This window comes from Charadrius vociferus, unplaced genomic scaffold (assembly GCF_000708025.1).
Source record: "Charadrius vociferus isolate BGI_N301 unplaced genomic scaffold, ASM70802v2 scaffold183, whole genome shotgun sequence".
Taxonomy (NCBI): Eukaryota; Metazoa; Chordata; class Aves; order Charadriiformes; family Charadriidae; genus Charadrius; species Charadrius vociferus.
In genome coordinates, this window is record NW_009648250.1 from 2,145,956 (window position 1) to 2,171,668 (window position 25,713).

At 38.2% G+C, this 25,713-nt stretch overlaps 1 protein-coding gene across 1 annotated transcript in view; it reads left to right on the forward strand.

The window, feature by feature from the left end:
• Positions 1–25,713, forward strand: part of ARSB (arylsulfatase B) — a 67,991-nt gene that overhangs the window by 22,256 nt on the left and 20,022 nt on the right. Inside the window, exons 6-7 of the mRNA XM_009884238.1 lie at positions 11,777–12,020; positions 20,244–20,314. Of these exons, the coding sequence (XP_009882540.1) occupies positions 11,777–12,020; positions 20,244–20,314 (315 nt within the window). The remainder of the gene's footprint in view (positions 1–11,776; positions 12,021–20,243; positions 20,315–25,713) is intronic.

Sequence of the window (25,713 nt, forward strand, 5' to 3'; positions counted from 1 at the left end):
GTTTGGACTGAGCGGGCTGAGGAAGGATCGTGTGAGTGGTTTGGTCAATAATATGAAAGGGATGATAAATTCTGATCGTTGGTGGCATGAGGGATGACAACTGATAGCAGACAGACTCCTTTTGCAAGCACAGGCTGAACCATAAATTGGATACATTTTATGGCTTTAATATCACTACATTAGATAAGGAATTTGCAGAGAAAAGAAGGCAAGACATCTTCTGAAATTGAAGGGATTAAGTTAGTTCTGAAATATGGGTGTACTGGGAAACACTTGGCCATCCAGAGCTAAAGCTCTGTTTGTAGTGAAATGGCTGTCTTTGAGCGGAGGAATCTGTTAGTGCGTTATGGATTTTTCTGCTTCTTTTCCCAGTGTCAGGAATGGAACAGGAAACCAGTTAACCTGTAAAGGATAGAGTTTCCAGGATAAACTTTCTAAGGAATGATCATTAGGCACACAAACATCAAAACCAAAATGCCCACCAAGAGCAAAATATGCAATTTGTCTGTTCCTTTGAAGTCTACAGTTGTTTCCGTTGTGCATATGAACAGCTCCCCTTTGAAATCACTGAGAGTTATATGTGTATATTTGAGGCTGAATGTGGTCTGTAAAGCTAGATAGTTGCCAAGAGAGAGATTTCACAACTTCAGGATTCAGGAAATATGATCAAAAGTGGCAGAAAGTTCAAGGATGATGATGTTGGAGAAAGGTTGGATCTTGCCAAGAGGAAATTGCTGGTGACCTTACTGAACTACCATGGTGTCTTGCAGGCGTATTGCAGAGGTTCAAACACGGGAGCAATTAGAAGAGGGCATGTTTTGGCACGTAGCTGGGAAAAACATAAATCACAAAGTTGGAATAAAATAATTGTTATTAAATTAAAAATTTTGAATTTAAGTGCTCCTTCTTGTCACTCACTTGCGTGTAGCATTGATGTCACAACATTAAGGAGGAGGATAGGAATATTAGGCACACTGTAAACACTAGGGGTTTTTCTGTTTATTTGGAGAAAATAAGTTCAGTTTTACCCAGCTTAACATCCTTTTTCTTAGATCCAGCAATGTGTTATTCAGCCATTACCTGTCACCCAGCAAAGATGTTAAAGAAATAAATAACAAGTAAAAAATGACTGAAATATTCATTCAGCAAGTATTTTTTTCTGCTATTTCCCCATCCTGAAAAGATAATCCATTGCTGAAAAACATATTTATGAAAACCGGTTAAAAATGCTGCTTAGATCGTTAAAGGGAAAGAAAATGTAAACATCCATTTCTCATCATTACCTGTCTTTCTGTGTCACCATATCACCTTATCAAATAATCCTTTCCCTCTCATGTAAGCTTGATTGCATTTAGCAAAAGCTGAGGTAGTTTTTGGGAGAATCTTGGACTCTGCTGAATGTACCAATACAAGAATGATGCATTTCCCACCTTGTCCATGCATGCTGAATAAACTTAGGTGTTTCATTTCATTGTCATCCCTACGAGAATGAAACAGCCTACGGGAGACAGGGTAGTTGCAACATCACAAAGTAATTAACCTTACACCCCTGCTCCCCCACCAGTTTAAGACTAGTGTTATAGGGAATATTATTTTCTTTGCTCTTTCACTGATGTAGTTGGTTTAGAGAATTGTCGGATGGAATTTCAGGTTTTGTGGTTTATGTGCTTGGTGTGAGAGTTAGCTTAGGGACTTCTTACTCAGGTGCGTGCTGCCCTTTTTTTCAAATGTCCGGTGTGGTAAGTAATAACTAAAGAGTTTTGTTTCAGTTTTATGTCTTTCTGCCAGCAGATGTGTTTTTTTCTGCTAGTGAATTGGGCCAGTGTATTCTGGGTATAACCAGGGCCCCAAGTGATTAAAAACTTGAGTCACTCCTCTCAAACAAAAGTGATGTGAAAAACAGATGTAAATCTGTCCAATTGCCGGAATCAAGTCATAGTTTGTACTGCGTAAAGCCAATGCATGTGCCTACACTTAAGAAGAAGAAAAAAAGACATCTGGCTCATAGCAAATGAAATACGAGAGTCACGGACACACAAGAGGAGTTGGGCTACTGCTGGATGAGCAAGCATCAGCTGAAATGCTCCTGACACGGAGTGGTGGCCCTGCCACTCCTGCTGTTAGGAGCGGACTTTTTAATTCCCTGCATTGAGGTTTCTGCTGTTCCTGGGCTGGTTGGGGAGTTTTGACACGGGGCAGTTTTCCCTGGCTGCAGGTGGTGTGGTTGGAAGGTGCCCATCGGCACCACCTTCCTGCGCGCAGGCTCGGCTGGACTCTGCACAGCCCTCTTCTTCCTCCCCAGCTTTTCTCCCGAAACCTTTCCCAGCTGTATCCTGATGTGCTAAATTGCTTAAATTAGTTCCAGAGTCCTCTGTTTATTGCGTGCTGGCGAAGTGACAGAAGGCACTCAGAGCAGTCCCCCCCGCAAGTAAACACCAAGGAAGAGGAGGTACGGGGTATTAGGATGGAAAACGTGGCTTCTGGGCACAACCCTGAGGCTTTAACGCCTGTATATTAGATCATTTGTCTCTGGTGTTTGCATGTTAATTCTAAGTTTTGGCAGCTTTGTATCCCTGGAAGTGGCGTAGGGGGTGGGGGCGCTGGTTTTGGAGGGTTTTTTGTGTTTTTTTTTTAAGGAAAAAAAAAGGTGTTAGGTCAAAGTAGTCATTTCTTCCCTCCTGCTCAAAAGACAAAACCGGAGAAAAGTGCAATAATGATCCCCCAAGGCTGGCAGCCTTCCCTGCAGGCCATGCACGCCTTAATGCCTCTGCTGCATCTGGAGTCAGCGACATCTTTTCTTGTACACGACTCTGAGCAGCAATAGATGTAAAACTAGTTTTCTGCTGGCCCCTGTCCTCACGTGTTGTAACTGGATCCTCTTTTTTTACCTTACAGCTGCAGCCTAAAGTACAAAACCAGCAGGCCTGAGGTCAGGTATTTTCCGTACATGTGGAAGTACGGATGCGTTAGTTTTGGCTGATGGCTGCTTATGCAGGGTGTCTGTAAGCACCGTAACAGTGGCCTGACTTCCTGCTTTTTTTCTTCCAAAAGCTGCTATAAATATGCCTCCTAATTAGATCCATAACATTGTTGGGATAACAGCACTAGGTTTGTGCTAAGAAAGTCACGCTGCTTCCAGAAGCAGAGGAAGAAACCCAAATGTATTCAAAATAAACTTCCGAATGCTTTTACTGAATAAAAACACCTAGATGTTGCCAACTATTGGACAGTCTCTGCACTTAGAAAATTTAATGCTTGAAATTCAGTGCTTCCCAGAATACTTGCGGTCATTTGTCAGTCCTACCCAGTCCTCCTTTCATTGAGTGTCTGTCTACCAAATGGACACATCTCTTCTATTTGGTAGGGAGAGGGGGGATGCATGTGGAAACTGAACATTCTTCCAAGTTACATTGACAACACTTATTTATTTTAAATGGAAAGAGGGAGCATATAGGAGGGATTCCGTTGTTCCTTTTGGCAACAAGAAACCACCTTACTTCCACTCTCATCTTCACAAAGCAATTAATCTATTAATCAGAAGCAAGAAACTGGAACAAGCACCAGGAATTATTATTGACCGTATTTCCCCTTCGAACGTTTTGTGCAGATATTTCATGATAGAGTATGTGTAGCTGATGTTGGCAGCCTTTAGCTTCAGGAGTAGCGGGAGCTTGAAAGGTTCCCTTTTCTCATTAGTTTGAGGATGCTTTAGTTAGCTTTAGTTTGGTAACGTATTGAAATGCCTAAACCTGCACTGTAAAATAAAACAGGGTTGGTTTTTTTTCTGGTCTGTACTCACTTTAGAAATACCGTGTGGCTTTAGACAAGCCTTTCAAACAGAGCTTGGCATGGTTTATGTATCAGACAGATGTGTGCTAGATCAGCTTACTGCAGGGGCCCATGAGGAGAAATTACAGGGTGTGGGAGTTTTCTCTTGCAGCTTCAGAAAAATTCACCAATTCAGAAACGTAGGGAGCTTAAGCACAGGTGGAAAACAGAAAAAAAAAAAAAAAGCTGGGGCATGCCAATGGTGGATTTGAAAACTACTATAGATACAGTAAGAGTATTTGGCAAGTATTTCGTAACTGTTTTGAGGAAAAAAGGAGACCTAGGTGTTTGTAGCCAGGAGCCAGCAATGTTAGGCCAGATCTTTAGAGACGCTAATGGTTGGTTAAAGTAATTAAGCACCAGTACATGATAAACGATTAGTGAATTGTGATATCTGATTGTATTTATATGATCCTAGATGCTTAAAATTAAGCTTTATTCTTACTTTGCCCGTGCAGATGTTTTACTTCAAATGCTTTCTTTGTGCTGTGTTCTGAATACGATAAAAAAGTGGTTGCATAGTCAAAGACTTTCTCGGCACACTGCATTTGATTTTTCTCTCTCTTTTTTTTTTTTTTGATTGCTTCCTAATAGAATACTTCCTTTAAATGTTGATTGGTGATTTCTTGCTCAGTGGATGCATGAGTTATATACATACAGATCTGTTAAACTTTTGAATGGCTGTTTTTAAAAATGAACATAGGTATCCAGAAGTTATGTATTTAAATTTATTAACCTCATTATCATAAAATATTTTGCATGTTGATTTTTTTTGGTGATATCAAGCACTTTTTGGTCTTTTGTTTCTTATTGCTAAAATTTATTTATGCAGAATTTGTTGTACTGTGAGGCGTACAATGGAAACCAGTCTAGAAATACCTATCCTGTTGGATTGTTGTGCTGAAAGAGGTTTGTTTTTTTTTATTTTTGGTTAAAACTGTTATTTTTCATATAGGAAATAATTAATTACTGATGTATTTTCCAGAGTTATTGTTGTAAATACTTTCTGTGTTCTTGGATTATTCTTTATTCTGCAGATGCCAAAAACAATTGTTAAACTTACCGTGATAATTAGGATTACTGTGATACATACTTAAGATTACAGTTCTGCCATTGTAACCAAGGTTGTATAATGTGTATCACAAATTTAAACTCTCTGGGTTAATCATCTTATGAGAATGGAAGGTTTAGAATAAATAGAAGCTAAGGACAGTTTATGTATTTTTATGAGGTATTCTCACTGTCTAAAACAATTTGCACACTACATGTAGTCAGCAAGGGTGATTTTTTTTTTTTTTTTTAAATAAGGAGACTTATTACTAAGGAGTAGCTCCTTATTTGGACTAAGAAAATACAAAGACTGAAAAGAAATGCTGGAGTTAAAACTGCTTAATAACAACACCAAATACAGCTCTGGATGAATCTGTGGAGAAATTTGAGGAAGCCCTCTCGGAGGAGCTTGTCTGGAACAATTTGCTAGGTGTGTCAACAGAACCACAGGATGTAGCTCAATTGTGGTTATAAGAAGAATGCAGCAACCTGAGTGGTCACAAGGGAGACAAAAAAAAGGATGCTGTGTTTAAAAAAAAAAGTTATTTTGCTGTAGTATAACTGAAACAAGATCTAGTGTGTTAGAAGAAAATAAGTAGCTATACAACAAGGCATACTGTTACTTTTGAATAACATACCAAAAAATGCAAATTTATTTACTGTATTATTTACTATTTTTAATTTACCCACTTAAGCCCTACATAAGACCTGGAGAAAAAGTGGTGAGGGAAATCTTTAAAGTGAAGACCAGTTTCTGGCCTATTTGCAGAGAAAATAGTACCTCTATTCTAGAGCATTAATGTGAGGCAGTGTCATGAGCAGAAGCTGCTAAGATGGTGTGTGCACGTAGTAGCAGTTGCCTAAGGAAGTCACTTAGGCCACTTGTCCACATGGTGAAGGAAGTTAGCGTGTTGTTCATGCTGTACTTAGGTGTTCTTTGGAAACTCTTCTAACAATACTTTTCCCACCCTCCAAAAAATAAAACACAAAAGTCTCTTTATAGCTTTTAAAATAAGTTTTTCATTCTACTACATAGGCAATTATTTTTGTGCATACAACTGGGGGAGATTAAGCTTACTTTTTTAGAAAACTGGCCTTATACAGTATTACAGGACGCGTTTCCATTTAATTTTTTCTACCAACAATAACTTCCTAGCCTATTGATCAGTTTAAACTGAATTTGTCAGAGGAGTGAACTCTAATGTGTGAAGTTTTGACAGATCTATTAATGCGATTAATATTGTCCCTGAGCTCTGTAACCACTGTGGACATGTCTTAGCAATGAATGTGCATGGCCGAAAGGTATTTATGATCCTGGGAAGGACACTTGTCAGGGCTTATTCTTAAGTCAACACTTCTGTCTTTTTGGTTCTATATTGTCTAATGAGATACAAATCTCAAATGAAGCTTTTCCCATAGTTGTGAGTATCTATTGCTGATATGGGTTGTCTTCATCATATGAAACAGCCAGGATAATTCAATAAAAAAGTGAGTCCATCTGAACACTTGAATCCATACATGCCTAATTAGTTATTGCTATCAGAATTGTTTTATTGCTGGTTTTTATTGTCCAGCTGCTCTTCAAAGAGGTTTTAGTCATTAAACTGTTTACTTGTTACATACATCCCACATCACTGCATATATATACTGCCCTAGTCAAATGTTTGGCAGCTGGCAACTCTTCAGAGAAGTGTTTGGGAGAAACAGAAGGGCCTCTCTGTTTACTTTTGTTTATTGATTCCTTTAAGAACTCCTGCAAAACATCTTTGACAGTTTACAAATTACAGATTTAACAAATTAAACTGTTTCTCACATACATGACAATGAATATTAATTACAAAAGCAGATGTTTGTGAGAAGGAAACATGGGGCTTCAGTTTTGAAGGTATATTCAAGATGCTGAAGCTTGACTTTCCTTTTATTTTGCTTATGTTTAAAGGTTTTTATTAAATTAAATAAACATTTAAAAAGTGCCCTTCCTCTTCATTACTTTTAACAAAAATCCCACAGTAGTTTGAAAGACAGTCACTTTCTATTGTACAAAGGTGGGTTTTTTTTAAATAGATTTTATTCTCTGATTTTCTGTGTTCAAAATGTGTCCTATTTTAATCCAAAATCTTTTGGGAGGGAGGTACTACGGATTTTTGTTGTTTCAACTTGCTCCATTAAAGTATCTTAATGTGGACAGTATGTATGTTCTTTAAGAGGGGTGAGAAAGTGAGTAGATGTGAATAGGTGGATGACAGTGAAAGAAAGTAGAAATAGTCCTAGAAGAAATGATTTTTTTTCTTGAAGGCATATTTGAGTAGTTGCTAGATTTGTTAGAAAAATACTTAATTTTTTTTTGCAGATATTTTAGTCAAAACGAAGGTCTCACTTCAAAATTTTATTTTTGCTATAGCAATGGTTGTTACTTACCGAGGATCAACTTTGCCAGTACTTCGAAATGTATTCAAGGGGTTAGGGTACTGTGCGTGACTATTTTGAAGGCAAAACTTACTTCATCTGGAGAGCTTTGTATCAATCTATTTTATAAGGATGGAAGTCCCACAGATATATTCATATCAAGAAACTAACAAAAAATGTGGTGGTGTTTTGGGTTTGGAAACACTGCATTGGTTTTGAGAGGAGTTCAGACCTACTAATTTTGTTAGTATCAGTTCCAATGAAATGATTCAGTGTGGCAGTTTCTTTCTTTGAAGATATGTTCAGATCCTATCAGATTCCTGCTCCTTGGATGATGAAGGACAACACAAAATTAAAAGAATTATGCTACTCACATGAGTCATGTAAATTGGCAGAGAATGATAACGTTAGAGATGAGCCTGGCTTTTGTACCTCAGGACTGTTTTTCACCAATTCCTGAACCTCAGAAATATTTATTGACCTTAAGAAACTGTTCTGTCCGTGACCACGTGGTTGCCTCAGATCTAACCATTGCAGGCTCCCTCCCTGATGTTTACAAGTATTTTCTCTTTAGAATTTTTGCTTTCTCTTCCATAGAAGGAACGACACCTCTTCCCAAATCAGTGCAGCATTTCATCAGTGTTTATGGCATAATTACTACATTATACAGATTTCTCCATCATCAGCAAGGCTGATGTTAATTCAAGGGTGCACAAATTTGATCCAAACTACCTTTTGAAATACTCAAGATGCTTCTGCTTCTCTCCTTTATTCTGTCGTTTCCCCATTTACCCTGCATATGTCTTCTGTGCATTTTTTCATTGGTGGTGGTAATGCTTATTCCGAACTCTGTTTTAGCCCATTCTTCTATCAGCAAGAAAGTATCTCCCCAATCTTCTCTTTCATTGTCACAAATTTCAACTTTCAGAATGGAATAAAAGCATTTTGGTGCCCCCCTCCTTAAAATAATGCAGAATGATGGGACTGATAAAAATACTGTGAAAAATAAAGGTAGGTAAACACCTATCAAAGCATGCCAAACCAAGGAAACAACAAAGCTCTTTAAAAATGTATGATGCTTCCATTTAAGAAAACAAACAAAACTGAATAAATTAGCTAGGTAATGCTTATGCCAAGTACCATAATTTCTAACTACGGCCTTATTCTCTCCCCTTTCATCCTTTCTTTAGGGACAAGAGCTGGTTTGCTTTATGATTTTTCTACTGCATGTAATATGTTGTGGGTACTACTGAAGTCTAAATTATATAGATGTAATTACAAAAAAGATTCTTACAGATAGGAAAAATATGTTCACTACGTTTTCCAGACTATTTCAGTATTATTTTTAATGAAAATCATATTTGATGTTTGTCTCCAGGAAAGATAATTGAAGTATCATGCTTGGGGGAGGCTAGTGTTTTCAGCTGAAGTAGCAAGGCGGAAGATTTAATAATAAGAAATGTTATAAATCAGGGCCTCTAGTTGTAGGTACCTTGATTCCAAAAGCTTTGCTCTGGAGACTGTCTGCTGAGATTAGGTTATTAGGATGAGTCATGGAGAAAAACGGTTGCAAAAAATGGATGATAAATCATTCAGGAAATATTGTTTTGAAGTAGATTTAGAATTGGATATGAAGCCAGTGTAGAACATGAAGCAACAATGATCCTATTTGTCTCTTACCTAAGTGGATATTAAGTGTGTGTTTTAAACTACCACGAGTTTCCATATGGACTTTGGCGTTTGTTCCATATTCAAGATACTTTGCTAAAATAGCATGAGGATTTAGTAAGAAGTAGCTTATTTGGGAAAACATGAGAATGGCTGTACTTCCACAGATGAACGGTCCATCTAGCAAAGCATCCCCTCGCTACAGCAGTACCTGGTAGCATGTGTCTAGGAAAGAGCATTGGGACTCATTGTTGGTGCCTTTCAGCAAATGTTTTGTGAAAACTTTCAAATCTTCAGCAGTTTGTGACTGAAGAAATTCCTGAGGCAGCAGTGATGTCTTTTCTTGTAAGAACTGTCAACGATCTTTTCATCTTTAACTTATCCAGTGGCTTTCTGAACCCATGCAAGCTTTTAGCATCAACTGTATATATATCCACAGCTGTATCTTAGGGGAAATGTGTCTGAACACACATAGAAGATACCCATTTTGTCTCCTGCTGTCTAGACATACCCTCATAGGTAAGACCGACTAGAACTCCAGTTGCAGGTCCGTGGTGGTTGTTCATGCCTTTTTTCTGCCATGTCTATACCTCATGCAATCAGTAGCTTCTTGCTTGTTCCCTCCCTCACCTTTGTTATTTAGTGGTTAGCTTTGTATTTCATCAATACAGAGTCCATTATTATCTTTCATTATTATGTAACTTGCTCCTCTTTAACAAATTGTTGGTATTTGACATCGTAGATAGTATTTCAGACCATGGGGGAGTAGTTATCGATATGCCGATATCACACACAAGTTTTTACAGGGTATATGTTAGATAGACTCCTTGTCTCAGGGAATTTACTGTATAATGAAACTGGTATGACATGAATGTCTTCAACTCAACTACAAAAAGTAAAGAAAAAATAAATATAATAAAGATTTTAGTTTAACCCAGGAAATGCATGCTTTTTCTCTCTGTTCTTCCAAAAGACAATCTATTTCTATAATTTCCTTGCTACTTTGTTGCTGATATTCAGGACTAAAAAAAATAATCTCATGTGCTGTTATTAAACTGATATGGGCAGTAATTAGCTTATGAGACAAAAAAGATATTTAACGTACTTAAGATTTGATCCCACTGTACGTCTAAACTGCTCTAACGTAGTGTAGATAAGATCGCTTTTATTCTAAAGCCACCAAAGGTTAAAAGCTACTGAAAGCTCTGTCCCGTGAGTATCCCTGACAGGAATTCCTGTTTACTCTAAAAGCAGAAGGAATTGTCAAAACTGATTTTTTTTTGTTTGGTTTGTTTTGTTTTGTAACGAGCAACTGCTTAAATTCTCAGATCTCATTGCTCAACATTGTTGTCTGAGAAATATTGTTAGGTAGTATTTGGTTGCCTGGATTTCATGTTGAAGACAGTGAAGCTCTTAATTTATTTATGTTTAACCCAAGAGTGCTGGACACAGAAGCAGCCCTACTGGAAGCTAGTTGGGCCACAGATTACTTTACACTTTCCAAATCATGCTATTTTTTCCAAGTGCTTCATTTAGCTTAGTCTTCTACCTTTTAATGTCTTTACAAAGACATGCACTAGTTTATTCCATAGTAGAACAAAAAGGGTTTTCTGTGTGCAGTAGAAAGCTGTTCACAGTGGAAGTTTACAATGATCCTTAATTAATGAAACAGAAAGGGGATCATTTTGTTCCATTGTAGTTACAGTGAATTTCTTCTGTAAGGTGTTGGACATGTACTTCTTGTTTCCTCCCTCAAATGTCTGTTTTTTAATCACAAAATACAATATAAAGATGTCAAATTACACTGACTAGTTCAACAACTACTATTTGAAAGACTTTTAACCTTATTAAAGTACATAAAAATTATCCTTGAAAGAATTGCTGTCAACGTTCTTCCAAGATCATTAAAATATGTTTGAAGAAAAACAACTGTACAGCAGTACTAAAAGTAACATCAAAGAATCAGTAATTCTGTTAACTTCAGGAATCTAGATTTTATTTAAATGTGGAAGCTTGGTCAGAGAGAGTTTAAAAAGAGTTACATGAGCTATCTCTAATTTATGTAGATCTTTCTGAGTTACTGTAGTCACAGTTAAACTTTTTCTGTTTACAGAACATAAACCATCTTTTATATTGTTTTCACCAAACACAATAAATTCAGTATATTTTTTAATTGCTTCAACAATTTTAACTTGTTTCAACTCTTTGTTAGGGCTTTCTTCTTCTGCGTGAAAAACTGTTTTGTGTGACATTACGAATCTATGTGGGTGCCTAAAAATCTAGCGGGAAAAAAATTGTTCTAAACTAGGAGTACAGGTATTGTCCTGACACTGGAATAACAGTTTTCCATTACTGGAATAACAGTTTTCCATTTTAAGTATAACAATGCTTTGGAAAACAGTGTATTCTGAGTACTAATGATGGCATTGATAGCAACTCTTCTTGTGGTCTGTAAAGTAGTTGTAAATACATTTTTAAAGTCTTTGATTCTGGAAGCTTTGGATGTCTGATGATATTTAGAATCGGTGTCAGAGGTTGCTCTCAACAAAGTCTTTCTAAATCATTGGCTTGTAGTATGGTATCATTCCTGCCTAGCAATAGCGTTTCATTGTAGTAATTTGTAAGACTCTGGTGAGAATTAACTTACGTTTGTGACATGCTCTGAACACACGGCATTGTATGAACACTGAGCAGCACTATGTGAGTACTTGCGTGACATGCCTATATCGTGAAACTATTTTTTCAAATGGATGAATAAACGTTGTGTGAAGGATTGTTCTGTTTCTTTCTTACCAATGATTCCTTTTAATTACTTGTTTTCCAGATAATGGAGGGCAGACTATGGCAGGTGGAAATAACTGGCCGCTGAGGGGAAGAAAATGGACCCTCTGGGAAGGAGGAGTGAGAGGAGTAGGCTTTGTTGCAAGTCCTTTACTGAAACAAAAAGGTGTAGAAAATCATGAACTCATCCATATCTCTGACTGGCTGCCAACGCTGGTGCACCTTGCTGGAGGACATACCAATGGCACTAAGCCTTTGGATGGCTTTGATGTTTGGAAAGTTATCAGGTAACTTGCATGTCAAATCACTGAGTCAGCATTCTGGTATGAGAAAAATTTAATCAGCCCAGACAACAGAGCTGGAACTGGGGGGGTGGGGGTGGAATATTGCAAGTTCCTTTTCCTAAATAAAGAGAAGGTGTAAAGTGCAGTTACCTTTGCTATCCATGAGAGAATTATGCAGGTTGCAAATTAATCCTGGTCACAGATGCAAAACCTCCACACAGCTTTAACTTGGTGTGTTGAATTTATCGGTGTGGACACAGCAATGCATAAATGTGGAATACTTTTTAAAGAATGCTCTGTGATCCAGAAGTACCTTAACTGATTTTGCACAGCACGGAGTACAAGGTAGTAAATTTTATGGACCTTGCCCTACTCTCTACAGAGCACAGTTGGGTGTCTCTGCAGAAATGAACATGTGGGAAACCTACGCAGACGTTAAACTCACTGAGCCCGGATTCCATTTTGATGGTTTGTTAGCTCAGTGCAGGGCCTGTCAGGCTGGCTCCAAGTGTGACCATTTGAAGAGGTGTGTATTGTGCTGTTCCAGTGTCTCAGAAAACCTGGGAGGTTGAGTACAAAAGTAGACCTGACTTGGTTCCTGAGAGGCCGTGATGTTGTGTAAGCAAGCTGGAGCACTCAGGAGCACAGTGCAGACATGAAAAAAGAGGCAGCTTAGCTCCAGTTGGGTTGGCACTGAGACCAAGCTAATGACTTTTACTGGGCTCTCTCTGACTCCTTGCACCTCTTGTGCTGTCTGGATTAACTGGGATATCCCGAACACCGTTAGTTCAGATAATGGAGGGTCTTCTGTGCAGTGAAAGAAAAATGAGTTAAATCCCATATATTTTTCCTCTGGAAAAGAATAATAAAAATGGTATCATGAATACTGGATACTGGGGGTTCTGGGCACATCTGAATATGTGCTTATTTCTGGTGACTCAGCAGAGTCAGTAGAATAGAATGTGAAAGAATAAATGAAATAGGCATTAACTGGTAAAGGTGATTTTTTTCACTGGAACAAACTATCAAAAGAAACACTGATGTTGGCCCTTTGGGGTATCTTCAATACAGACTTATATTCGCTCAGTCCTTCATCATTCAAAGCTTTTCTTTTATTCTAATGTTCTTTTATTCTAGTAAAATGGATTAGCAGGTCCTTAAAACCTGAGTTACTGCAGAATTTTAAACTCCTGTAAGCAACCTGTAGCTTTGCAAAAAATTGCACGGTAACATTTGTTTAAATTCCTTTGCAAAAATTGCATGGTTTAAATTCCTTTGTTTCTCCCTCTTCTGTGCTGCATGTAATATATTCATTGATGGGGCTAAATCCTGTTGTCTACATTCTTAGACGTTATATTTGTTTTAGTTGGTCCTTGAATACATTTTTAATTCGCATAAGAATAATTTAGGACGGAAAGTTTAACACTGCTAAAGCAGAATAAGAGGACTAGCAATTCTATTTCCTACATGCCATTCATCTGAGAATTAGTATTTTGTTTCTTTTGATAGTCTTTGTTATGTTTTTATAGCAGCCAGACAATACTATATTATGTGTGTTATAACCTTTTGTCCCCTTCTCAGGGTTCCCACCCCAGCTTGCAGGAGAAATGTAGCTATTTTCTGCATAGCGCATTACGGTAAACCCTGATTTTTGTGTGTCTTAGCATCCCAGACTATGTATTGCAGGAGTTAGTTCCTAAACAAGTGTGAGCAGCGTTTGGCTTAGAGATTGACATGAGAAATTGAGAGTTAGAGCAGGCAGAGTTGAACCCATCTACCTGTCGCTGGTTAGCCACGTATAGACCTTGAAACTAAAGAAAAGAAAGAGCCCCCCCCCAGCCCACCCCCCCATATCTTGAATTCAGAATTGTTTTCACTGTACCTTTAGAAGGATTACCTGTTTTGAAACTGCTAAGCTTGATTCCTTTCTTAGTGCTGCCTCTGTTTCTGAGGAGCTACGGGGTAGTTTTCTGCATTATCTGGAGTTTGCGGGGAGCTCATGGCCTTGCGCCCAGGTGTGCTGTATGGCTCTCTTCCAAGTGGAAGAAGATAAGGATGTGTATAATTGAGGCCAGGGACAGTTAACTGCCAGGAAGGAATGGAGACTCCTGTCCAGCAAGAGACAGTAAAATGTTTTACATGCCGATGTTACCGTGGGAAAAATTAGCATCAGCAAGATCCTGGGGTACTCCTAACCCTTAGACGTTTCTTCCGGCTACCAGCAGAATTCCTGCCTAATTCAGGTTCAGTTTCAACCAGGTATTCTTTGTCATGGACTGATCTTCTCAGATCAGGTTACTTCAGCGGGAAAGTTGTACATGGGGAAGGATAGGTACAGCTGTGCGTCCCCTGCATGCTCCTGGCACTTGAATCCTATCTCTTCGTGGAGGAGCTGCGTGCAATGTTTACTGGCACTGCTAAGGAATAGGTGACCTCCAATATTTTCAGTAGTGCCAAACAGAGGGCCTCTGTCCAGAGGGGGTAAAAAGGCAGTTTTCGTGAACTGTTAGGCTGCTCTTTGGCTGACCTTGCAGCCGAAATGTCAAATTTCACATGATTTTCCCATGTAATCAGGAGAAATGAGTGTATTAAATTTCATGATCATAACTCAAAAGGTCACTTGAATATTGGATAGCATACAATGAAGGCACAGTGCCCTTTTGGTGACATCTGATGGAAAGTTCAAATATGTTGGTCATAATGAGTGAAATTAGATTTTGCTAAGATTCAACCTCATTTGAAAAAAGTAAATGAATTGCCAATCACTGTGTTACATCTGTATTTTTTTCAGCCCAGTTCAATTCAAGTAACTCCATATGCTTCTTGTGTGTTTGAGTTTTCAGGTGGTTTTTTTATTGGTGCACTTTAATCCTAAGCCTATTGTTTCTTATGTATCTAATCAGAGGGAAAAAGGTTATAAATTTGGAACCTTGATTTAGATATTCAAAAGAATATATGAAACAATGCAGATACTCTCAGAAGTCTCAAAAATATTGCATCCATTTCATTAACTGTCTGATCTCTGTGTAAAAATGGTCAGTTTTCGAAGGATGTTTATATAACATATAACATATATATTTATATAACAAATAGAAATAATATTATTCTGAAAATAACTACATAGGAATATATTTTTTAATATAGATCATGATAAAAATAATATAGAAATTAGATATAAATTTTGAAATCCTAAATATAAATTCTGAAATCCTACACCAAAATGAGCTTTCTGTAAAGATTTTAAGATGATTGGTAGTCCAAATTAGGAATTGCCTTAACATGACATCAGCTAATATTAAGTTCTTGTAGTAAATAGAAGCGCTGAAACCCACACATATATACAACTGTTCATTTCATGCCTTCTTTACTTAATTTTGACTTGAAGAACCAGAAGAAAGTTAATGTCTGTGAGCAATCGGCATGAAAAGATAAAGTTCAGGAGCGCATGTTTCTTGTGGACAAAAATACCTTTAGCTAGCTATACTTCATGTTTCTTTCATACAATACAGGAAACTGAGGAAATACAAGGTTCTTGTTCTCACTGTTTGGACTTCTTTTCTTAGGTAAAAATTTGCATGCTACTTAAAAGCTCTTTGACAGGGACTTTGAACTCGAGAGCTTGTCTGCCCTTCCCAAACTGATCTGCTGACCCCGTAGTGTAGGAAATAGTGTTCCAACACGGTATCAATGAGAGACCTAATGGAAGAGGAAAGTGATGTTATTTAAAATGGAAACTGAAATAAAGCAGATTGTACTTTCGCTCTCGGAGTCTGAGGCTTTCGCTCACCAAAGGGTGTGTGTCTCAGAAATCTGCCCAGTAGACAGGAGCCAGGCACTGGTTTTCAAGCCATGTATCTGGCAGCCAGCCACCACGGTGCTTGTGACCAGATGTTAGGCCCAGGATCTGTTGTGATGGTGCAGAGGTGCAGGGATGCCACCTGTCAAGTCCTTCTAACATCTTCTGTGTTCTTCTTAGGTTGGTGACCATGCACAGGTTCTGGTTATGCCTTTTTGTACCTGTTTGGTGCTGCTTTTCTGTGAGTCACCAGGTGCCGTCACTGCTGTGTTTCCCTATCTCCCTGTCATGTGAAACTGGTCTAGATGTGTTGGGGTCTTGCTGACCTGCTAATGTGGGTGTCGTTAACACAGGCTGTTATGAGAGCCCTTTCCCTGCTGTGTGTTCATGCTGTTGTCTCCACATGCAGGTCTTCCCAGTCTTTCACTGTTCACACCAATCTTGGCTGTTCTGCCACAGTTTTCTACAGTACAAGATAGCAGGACACCAAAAAAACTTTTCCATCCAAATATTTGTTGCAGCGTATCTGTAGACCAGTAGTTCCTAAGCTTCATTTTCCTCCAAGTACCTTTGGAATTAGATTTAACTTTCCCTTTGATGTCCCCAACTTCTTTTCAAAAATAACTTAGGATAGTATCACTGTACCAACTCAGTTTGGATATCCATCAGACCATTCCCATCTCAGGTATAAACCTTTTACATAAATCATAGCAGATCGCACTTTTCTAATACTTCAGATTACCATGGGTAACACTACGATATAGCTGGAACCTCTAAAACCGTGCATGTACATATTAGAAATTATATCTAAAAATACAGGATAATATCACTAATATATTTTACAAAAATAGTAACTGAGAATACCAAGAAAAATAAATGGAAAACAACACTAAAATTCAAGTAGTCAAGGAATCTAAACTGTACTGCATGTTTCCAGGCAAGTATCTCAAAACGCACTTGCATTTCTAAGAAATGTCTGTTCTCCAGATGCTTGCTACTCTATTGAAATAGAGACACAAGGCAAAATGATTTTACTTATGTAGAAATTTGCCCTAGTTGATACATTGGTTTGATATATTTTGCTTTTCAGTACTGAGTATCTAGTATGTCTGAGCTCAGAAAAAATATTTTATTTTGAATTAGCAGGAAAATGGAAAACCAAATGGTAGAGCACATGAAGCAGTGTGATAGGTACTGAGAGATTCAGGATAAAATGCAGTCAAAATACCAGTATTTCTTCAAAGCTTATTAGCAAGCATAGGTTTTCAAGTTTTACTCATACATTTTGCAGGACGAGTTTCAGTTTTATATTTTTATAATGTTGGAAATACCAGAATTTACTAGATGAAGTAAATGAAACAAGATCAACTTGATTTCTTGTGTACCAAATGATTACATTCATTTTAGGAACTAAACACCTGTTTGAAAAAAAAAAAATCATGATTGTGGTATAAATTAATGCTGAAGAAAGAGCAATGTGAAGCTGAGACTAATGTTTATTTCCAGTGTATCTGAAATATAATTATTTTAGGAAAGCGTGTACAGATATGACCCAGAGAAATACAATATATGGCAAGGTTATAAAGGCTCAGATTTTGCTGAGTGACACTGAGGATGTTTTTGTGCAAGATAAACATATTTACCCTGAAAAACCTTGGATTCCTTCCCAAGGACACCTTCTGCCTATTTAGCAACAACAACAACAACAAAACTGAAAGATCACATGTAAATGTTTGTTCATGTTCACTAAGGATTAATAGATATTTGTTTGTTTAAAAAAGTTTGCAAAGCAGATAGATGGATGTCCTCAGAATAAACTAGCTGATTCTTATACCAACTCTGAACTTAGTCTGTATGTTTCAGCAAGATGTCCTTACATAGAGGACTTTTTTGGGAAACAATACCTTTTAACTGCTTAATTAAATAGTCAGTCAGACATGGTGGGATAATAACCAGACAAAAGAAAAAGTTCCTTATTTTTAGGGAGAGGAGCAATATATTAGAATATTGGAGTCTAAAAATAAATATACTAAAATTAGAGCATTGTAAGCTATGGTTACGCTGGCATCTACTAAAATACAAAGGCAGGATTCCCTAGAGAATCTTACTGCTTTCTTATTCTGGCTCTGTTGGCTGGAGTATGTTGCTGATGCACAATAGCCTTGGCAGAACATCTGCCAAGGTGAATCTGTTGTTGAGGCTGTGTCTTTTGAGAGGACTAAGGTCAGCGTGGAGCTGCATAAACGGGAAGGAGGACAGAATTTAGGCACAGGGAAGGGGAACCCTGCCACAAGTGTAAATTCTCCACTTCGCATCCCCAAGACATTGCTTCTTGTCTTCCTGACGTCCTTTTCTGTCAGCTAGTCACTTTCTTCAATGTACAATGCCATCTTCTTTTCTATGGCTATTGTTTTGCAAATAATGTATGCTGGTTATAAACCTCCATTTTGTGTGCAACAGAATTACCGGAATAACACCCAAACTGAGCGAGCAGTTCAGTGCCAGCTGATATGCTACAGAGCTTAATACAGCAATGCCATAAGCTTCAGGAGGTATATCTCATGATTTTATATAAACCACAGTTCCAAGTTACTAATACCAATATTCTAGCCCAGAAAAAAATGGATTCAATAGAAATTACAACTGCAGCATGCAAAACTTAAATGAATGCAGGTGTAATCTTTATATTTTGTGTTCTTTCTACCTGCTGTGCAATAATATTCGTAGCCATGTTTAGTGTACAGTATCCTTCAGATTCAAGGCTATAAAGGAAATTACCTTTAATGATATGATAGTAGTACTAGTCTGCTTGAACAGCATGAATATCCTCGGTTCTGACTTCCTAATTACACAGTACTATATGAATATTGGACGCACAAATAGGAGTAGCACATAGGATTAAGTAGCTGCTTTCTTCTGTATTTGACTCTGGTGGAAGATACTAGATTACCTAACATAATTCTGGTGTTTGCTTTCTTTCAAAAGGATGCTGAAAAATGTAGATACAGCTCAGAAACTCCCTGAGCAGTTACTGCAGTCATTCACATGCTATAAATTCACATCCTAGTTTAACTTGTGCTGATGGGCTCATGTTACCGCTACCTATGAACAGGCAGCAAAAGGCACAGTTGACCACAGCTGTAGATGGAGCATCTACAGACAGTAAGAGTCTATTAAATCTAAGATAAAACTTGGTTAAGTAAGGCCAAGCATTCCTTACTTAAGAGTGTGACTACTATAGATACTAGGGTGCAGGGAGCGGGGGAGAGTTAACCTTTCACACACATTTTGGGAAAAACATTTTTGTGGCAGTTTTTATATACTGAATTACTAATGCTGTAGGTTAATTATTGTGCTTCCTCTGTATTAATTCCAAAGCAGTATTATCTGAATGCATTTAATCTTTCATCCAATCCTCCTAGTTAATTTTGTACTTATTCAAAATGTCTAGTGTCCAGAAATTGTTGTAGAAATGGAATAGAACAATATTAGTTTTAGTTAGTTGTTATTGAAAATTTTAAATTACAGGTAAATATTGTTTAATTATATATTTTATATATTGAAATAATAGCTGTTTTGAGGTTTCCACTAAGTTTTATGTTACCTGATTTTTTTTATTCATAGTGTTTAGGGGCCCTCATTGAATTTTTCAGTCTTACAATGAAGCTCCTTAACAAAAAGAAAACAATTTAAGTTCCCTGTTTCTAAAAAGTTTAAGTTTAAGTTTCTAAAAAGCTGTCAAATAATAAAATATTGTTGTGCCATGATGTAGCCAGGGTTCTTTCTAATTTTGTCGTCCTACTCATGTTGCCTTTCCTAAGGAGTAAGTTTCTTTTTCTTAGTTTTTTAGGACTCCGTTTTACTTAACTCAGAAAAATTATTGGTAACTTTGGAGGCTCATTCCATGCCATCCCTGTGTAGCCAATGACTAGAAAAAGAAGGATGATTTTTCTTTTCCTCACAAGAAGGTTCAGAGTATCTAAATAATTCTTGTGACCTCAATTACAAATTGAAGGTGGTTTTTCTGAGGGGTAGGCAATGCCTCTAGTGTTTTTTAAGGCACCCAGCCAAAATGCTTTCAGCATTCGTTCAGGTATGCAGAGAGCATAGCAAGTGCCATGTCAGCTTAGGCTGTGAAGTTTGATTTTTAAAGTTAATTGCTGCAAAACCCTGGTTTGGTAGGGCCAATTCTGTGCTCTGTAAACTTGTGAGTAATCCTGGTAAACACCAGTGAAGTCAGGAGAGAGTGATAGGGGCAAAAGCTGTTGCTACTAGGCTGGAAAAGAGCATTCAGATTAAAGTTGATAGCAATTAGTTTATGGTTATGAGCTCATTCTGTATTAAGATGACAAAAAGCCTTAAAATAAACCGTGCAGAATCCTAATGAGCTGTAAAAGGATATTAACGTGTCCTTTTGAAATCTCCCCTAGTGAAGGAAGACCTTCCCCCAGAGTGGAACTGCTGCATAACATAGACCCCTTGTTTGTGGATGACTTCCCATGTGAGTATGCTGCTGATTGTTCAAGAGTTATTAATCATACAGTTTATCTTCTGAACACTCCTTGTTTTCCTTAACTGAAGTATTTCCTGCTAGGTGAAACAAAATAGAGAAGGAAGCCTTCTGCTTTTAAGTAAATAGCTTTAAAATACAGAGAAGTCATCCCCCAGGTGCTGTAAGTACTTAGTGAAACACGACCAACGCACGCTTCCTATTTCAGAGAGCTCTGAAGCACTGCTGAGTAATGAGTAAAATGCTTTGGGACATGGAAGTGTTGAGGAGCAGCCATGTGCCTGAGGTGCACTGGAAGGCACACTGCCAAAAAAACCCTACCAAGCCCTGTCTTCAGTGCTCCAGGCTGGCAGGTAGCTGCCAATGAACTGCTTGCGCTAGCACATCTTGATACGTCCATATAATATGACCTTGCAAATGGAAAACTTGAGTTTGTGGGAAGCTGAGAAATTCCAAGTGTTGTGATTGCTTTTGTTCCATAATCACATGGGTTGGATCTTTAATGCCATAATCACATGAATTGGAGCTTAAGTTTGCCAATTCTATAGCTCTTTAAGCACCGTCTGTTTTATGATTCAACATTATTAGTTTGCTAAGGACTACAAACTTTTCAAGCAGTGTTTTTTTTTTTTTTCATGCAGAACATTGGAACAGGTCCTTTCCAGTGTTTTTATAGCATTTCTGTATTTCATTAAATAAAGAAGTAAATCCAGGAAGAGGAAAAGTAGTGCAGTGGGGACAGTGATCTGTTGCCTGCAAGACAGATACACATTGTGCTGTAGTAACTGTATGGAAAGGGGTAAGGTGGCCTTCTGCAATGCCTATCTGGTGCTGGCTGGACGGCACTGCCTGCAGATAATTCCTACATACTGATGGAATTAAGGTGTAGCTACTCCAATTTCCCTTCAAAGGATGTTCAGTGAGTCGTAGCATTCCTGTACAATCTTGTGCCCTGATGTGGTATTCTCAGGCATACTTCAGAGACTGTCTTTTCCTTGTGGGAACTGCCGGGACTGTGCTCAGTGGAAGTGTCTGAGTAGACAGATTCCTAATGTAAACAGAAGGGGGATGAGCAGAGGAGGTTTTCTGGGGTCTAAGCTTGGGAAGTACTTCCCTGGATTGCTTCCATGGTGCCATACTCTGATGATACTTCACTGTTTGCTACTTACAGCAAGTCCTTACTTTTTGTGTGTATTGCGTGCGATGTGGGCAGGGAGTGGGACAGGGGGCAGAAGCTGTAGTAAGCGGACCTTTTATGCTGAATGAGATGTGACTTTTAAGCATCATGAACAGAGGAAGGCATATGCCTGCCTGTAAATTTACAATGTGTTTATGTACCTTTAAAAACTGGAGTCATTAAAAACAAAAACATAGCTCTTCACCCACATGTCCATATGTGCCATGTAGGGCTTTCCTGTCTCTTCTCAGCAAAGGCCTATAATTTCGGCAAGTTACTTTGTGCCACCTTTTTTACTTTCTCCCTTAATTGCACTTTTGATCAGGAACAGGTAGAGTTGACCTCCGAATTAGTATACCTTACATTTTCCCTAGTTTTGATTTTATGATACCATTCTTAAAGGTTAGTAATTGTATTTCTGGTAGGTTTCATAGAGGTATCACTGTTATACATGACAAAATATACATTAAACTGTGCTTTTTTAGATCACTGTTCTTTTAATTAACATACTGTTTCTAATGCAACAGAGCATTTTGATTTATAGTCCATTGTTGGGTACAAGAAATCCAACTTTTCTTTGTACTCCATCTATTGTCATAACATGCTCAATTTCTTATAAGTTCACTGGAAGTTGGAATGGTTTTGTGCTTTGCAGGGTGAGTCACTATATTATTTATGATTCTGCTTTTGACACAGCTAGTGAAATTATGCTTTGTCATATAAGGATTAAAATTTCTATTTAGCAATCTGAGTTATTAGGAGTAACTGTATATGCATGTAACTCAGCTGATTTCTACTTAGTTTCTGTTTTTCATTTGTGCAAACCGAGTAGTAAGTTTAGAATTAAGATCCAGATAAGTTATGTTGGTGTCTCTGTTGTGGATAGATTAGGGAGACACAAAGCTTGGAATATGTAAGTACTTTTATATTTTCAGCAATCATGGCTCTCTTCATGGTTTTGGTTTTTTTTTAAAAAAAAAAAGCATCTTAAAATAAACTGCCAGTCAGAAGTCTTGCTGTTTCCTTGACTGTTTATTTTTTCCTTGTCCTGAATGTTTTGAGATCAGAGACTCTTTTGCCTACTAAAATATGTGTCTATTTTTTGCTGGGTTCTTTCTGACCTCTTGTGTCTCACCTCTTTGGCCTTCTTTATGCCCATCTTGCTCTTGTCCTAGTCCACATAAAAAATTACATCACCTAAATCACCTTGTGTAAGATGAATTATTCATATTATATTAATACTTTCTTTTTTGTAGAAATTGAATTAGAAAGTAAAATAATGACTGGAAGATACAGATTAGCCAAATCTTTGGGTTTGCAGAGTACTGTGGAAGAGCTAAGAGGAAATTAAATCTTGAGATACTGTTAAACATAACAGAAAAACTTTCAGGATGTAGTGGAGAATCAGGCAAGTTCTGATCATAATATTATAAAGCAGAAAACACTGTACTGTTGTTGTGCACACATAGGGCATTAAATTATTGTTGCCTTTGCACCACTGCAGGTTCCGTGCTCCTGTATGCTTAAGTAGTTTTGCATATAATGTATGTATTTTTATGTAATGGATGCATTTATCTTCATGTCTGTCTGAATAAACTGATACTATATATATTTTTAGTAGCACAAATGGCGGGATGTCTCATCTAATTTTTTTTTTTTTTTTTACTGAAAAAGAAAAACTGAGCTTTGTTCTGTTCAGATTGTTTACACCAATAAGCATTCCTCCAGGGTAGAATTTATGCAAAAGACGTTAATTAATTTAGCGTCAACTCAACTGTTGCAGCCAAGTATCCAACAGAATGTTAAGTTAAAGGTAGGACATGCTATCTCGATTACAGAGTTAACTACATCTTTGCTGCCGTGGTCTGTTAGAACTGACCTTAACCTGCCTTTTTACCACTCATGGGGTAACATCATACAACTTTTCAAATGCTCAGACTGAGCGCTGGTTTCGAACCTCTGGGCATCAGCCAGGGTCACTCCAGCAGATCTGATGAATGTACTGATCACCATCTACTTATGTTTTTTCAGGAGTTCATCTCCAGTGGTAAATACTATAGCCCTACAGTAGTCTTGTATCAAAGTACTGTACTTCTCTCCTATACTAAAATACTAATACTAAACAGGAAAAGAGGGAAAACACTGTAAACTAGTTTGTCTGCAATTCCATTTTACAAAAAAATGCTGATAGGTCTTACCTCACTGACTCTCTCAAGTAATCTTCTCTCTCAGAGGGCAGACTTTCTTCATGCAGGAATGAACCTTTCCAGTGGTCTGAAACATACTGCAGTGTTTTAGACTGTAATTCCTCATTTGTCATCTTCAGTGCTGATAAAGGTGTTCCTAGCCCTTACGGCAGACTTCGCCCATGGGCTCCCTCTAACCTGTGGCAGCCCAGTGGAGTGGTCGGGGTTAAAAATCTTTTCTGTCACTGAACTGATCTGGTTTGCAATGCAGACCTACAACAATTTCGGTGGTGTAATGGAGGAGGCGGTGGAGTGAAAAACTAGAGTGGAATCTCCAAAAACTAGGATGAGGAGAGGAGTGGGTTACAGTCTTTCTAGCAGAGCCAGTCTGGTGGTGAACTATTGCCAAGATAGCCTGCCTGTCCTCTTCCTTTCTCCCATCCGTTCCTCCTTCCCTTGGGTTGGATCTGGAAATCACATGGTAGCAAGACGAGTCTTCTGCCAGATCAGCCTTCAGACTATTCTGGGTGGCAGGGGTAAAGAGGAGAAAAGTTTTCTACCACGTTAGCCAGCTGAATCAACTTGCCCTGTAGCCATATGACTGGGAGCGGGGTGGGGACTGTGTGGTTGGTGGCAGATAGAGGGACTGGCCGCAGGACCTGGCAGCTAGGATCAGCACAGGCCACCGGGGAACCTAAGCCAGAGGCAGTATTTTCTTGGAGTTTAAGCTAGTGGAGGTCACTGCTGCTACCAAAGAGGAAATCCTGCCTCCCACAGCGCTTCACCACTGTCCCCGTCTCTTGTGGGTCACCAAAGCCACTCACAGACCCAGGCTATGAACGAGGTCAGGATATTGGTTCAGATTTTGATAACCTTTTTTTTTTTTTCCTTTGACTGTTTGTTATATATATAGCCAAGTGCTCATTTTGGCACAAAAGATGGGACTAGAAGGAATCGGGGGGGGGCAAGTGAGGCTGATTCTGTTCCCTGTGAAATTAAACCCTGAGATACCTCCATGGACTGATGCAACTTGCTAGTCTGGTTTTCCTCTCTCAGGTTGAAAGGTTGTGGGGTTGGAAGTGGGGAGGCAGAGGGAGAGCCAACCCTCCTAGCACTGTCTAGCTGCTCCTGGAGCCAAGAGCCTCAGGGGGAAGGAGTGGGGAACCACACCTTCTGGTTGAACCTTGCTGTGCTAAACCAGTCTGGTGAGCTCTGCAGGTGGAGCTGGACCCAGGCTCCTCAGAGGTGGTTGCTCCTCTCTCTCCTTTCTAAAAGCCATAGCTTTTGTCTTTCTAGTTCTTTCTTCATCACCCTGTTGATTATTTTCAAAAGTCGTGAATATATGTCTCAATCACTCTGTCTCAGTGTAGTTTTATAATTTATTAGAGAGTGTGCAACTATGTAAAAACAGGACATTGGTATGAAACGTCTACTGTCTTCCAGGTTTGGGTCTGAAACATTCACATTTTCTGCTAGTTTTAAGTGTTTGATAGTAAAATAGGAAAATCAAAAACAGAAAGCTAAAATTGTGTTGAAAGAGAGTATAATTTTATCTGTAATATGTAGGTTAAGACAGCGCAAATAAAATGCATAAAGTAACTTAAAAGTTGCATAAATCAAGAATCTGATTTGCTTGTGTTGGAAGGGAAAAAAAACCCCACCAAAATTGTTTTGCCCCATTTTGTGACTTTGTCTTTAAAAAAAAAAAAAAAAAGCCAAGTTGTTGATGGTTTGGCAGCTATGCAGGTGACCTCAGCTCTTCCATTGTGGAAGATCTGCTTTCTTTTAGACAGCCTTATGGCATTTCATCAAGTTTTGGTGATTCAGCTGAATTAAAAACCAACTGGATTTAAGTCTAAATTCCCCTAACTGCTAAAGCAAACATATTTCTGACCACACAGTCATTGCTAGATGCCCCGTCTTGAAGCAATATTGAAACTTTATATCCCGCAGAAGGCAATTTTATTTTGAGAATCAGGTCTAAATGACATGGTGAAAGGAAATGTACCCTTTAATTCAGAGTTGTT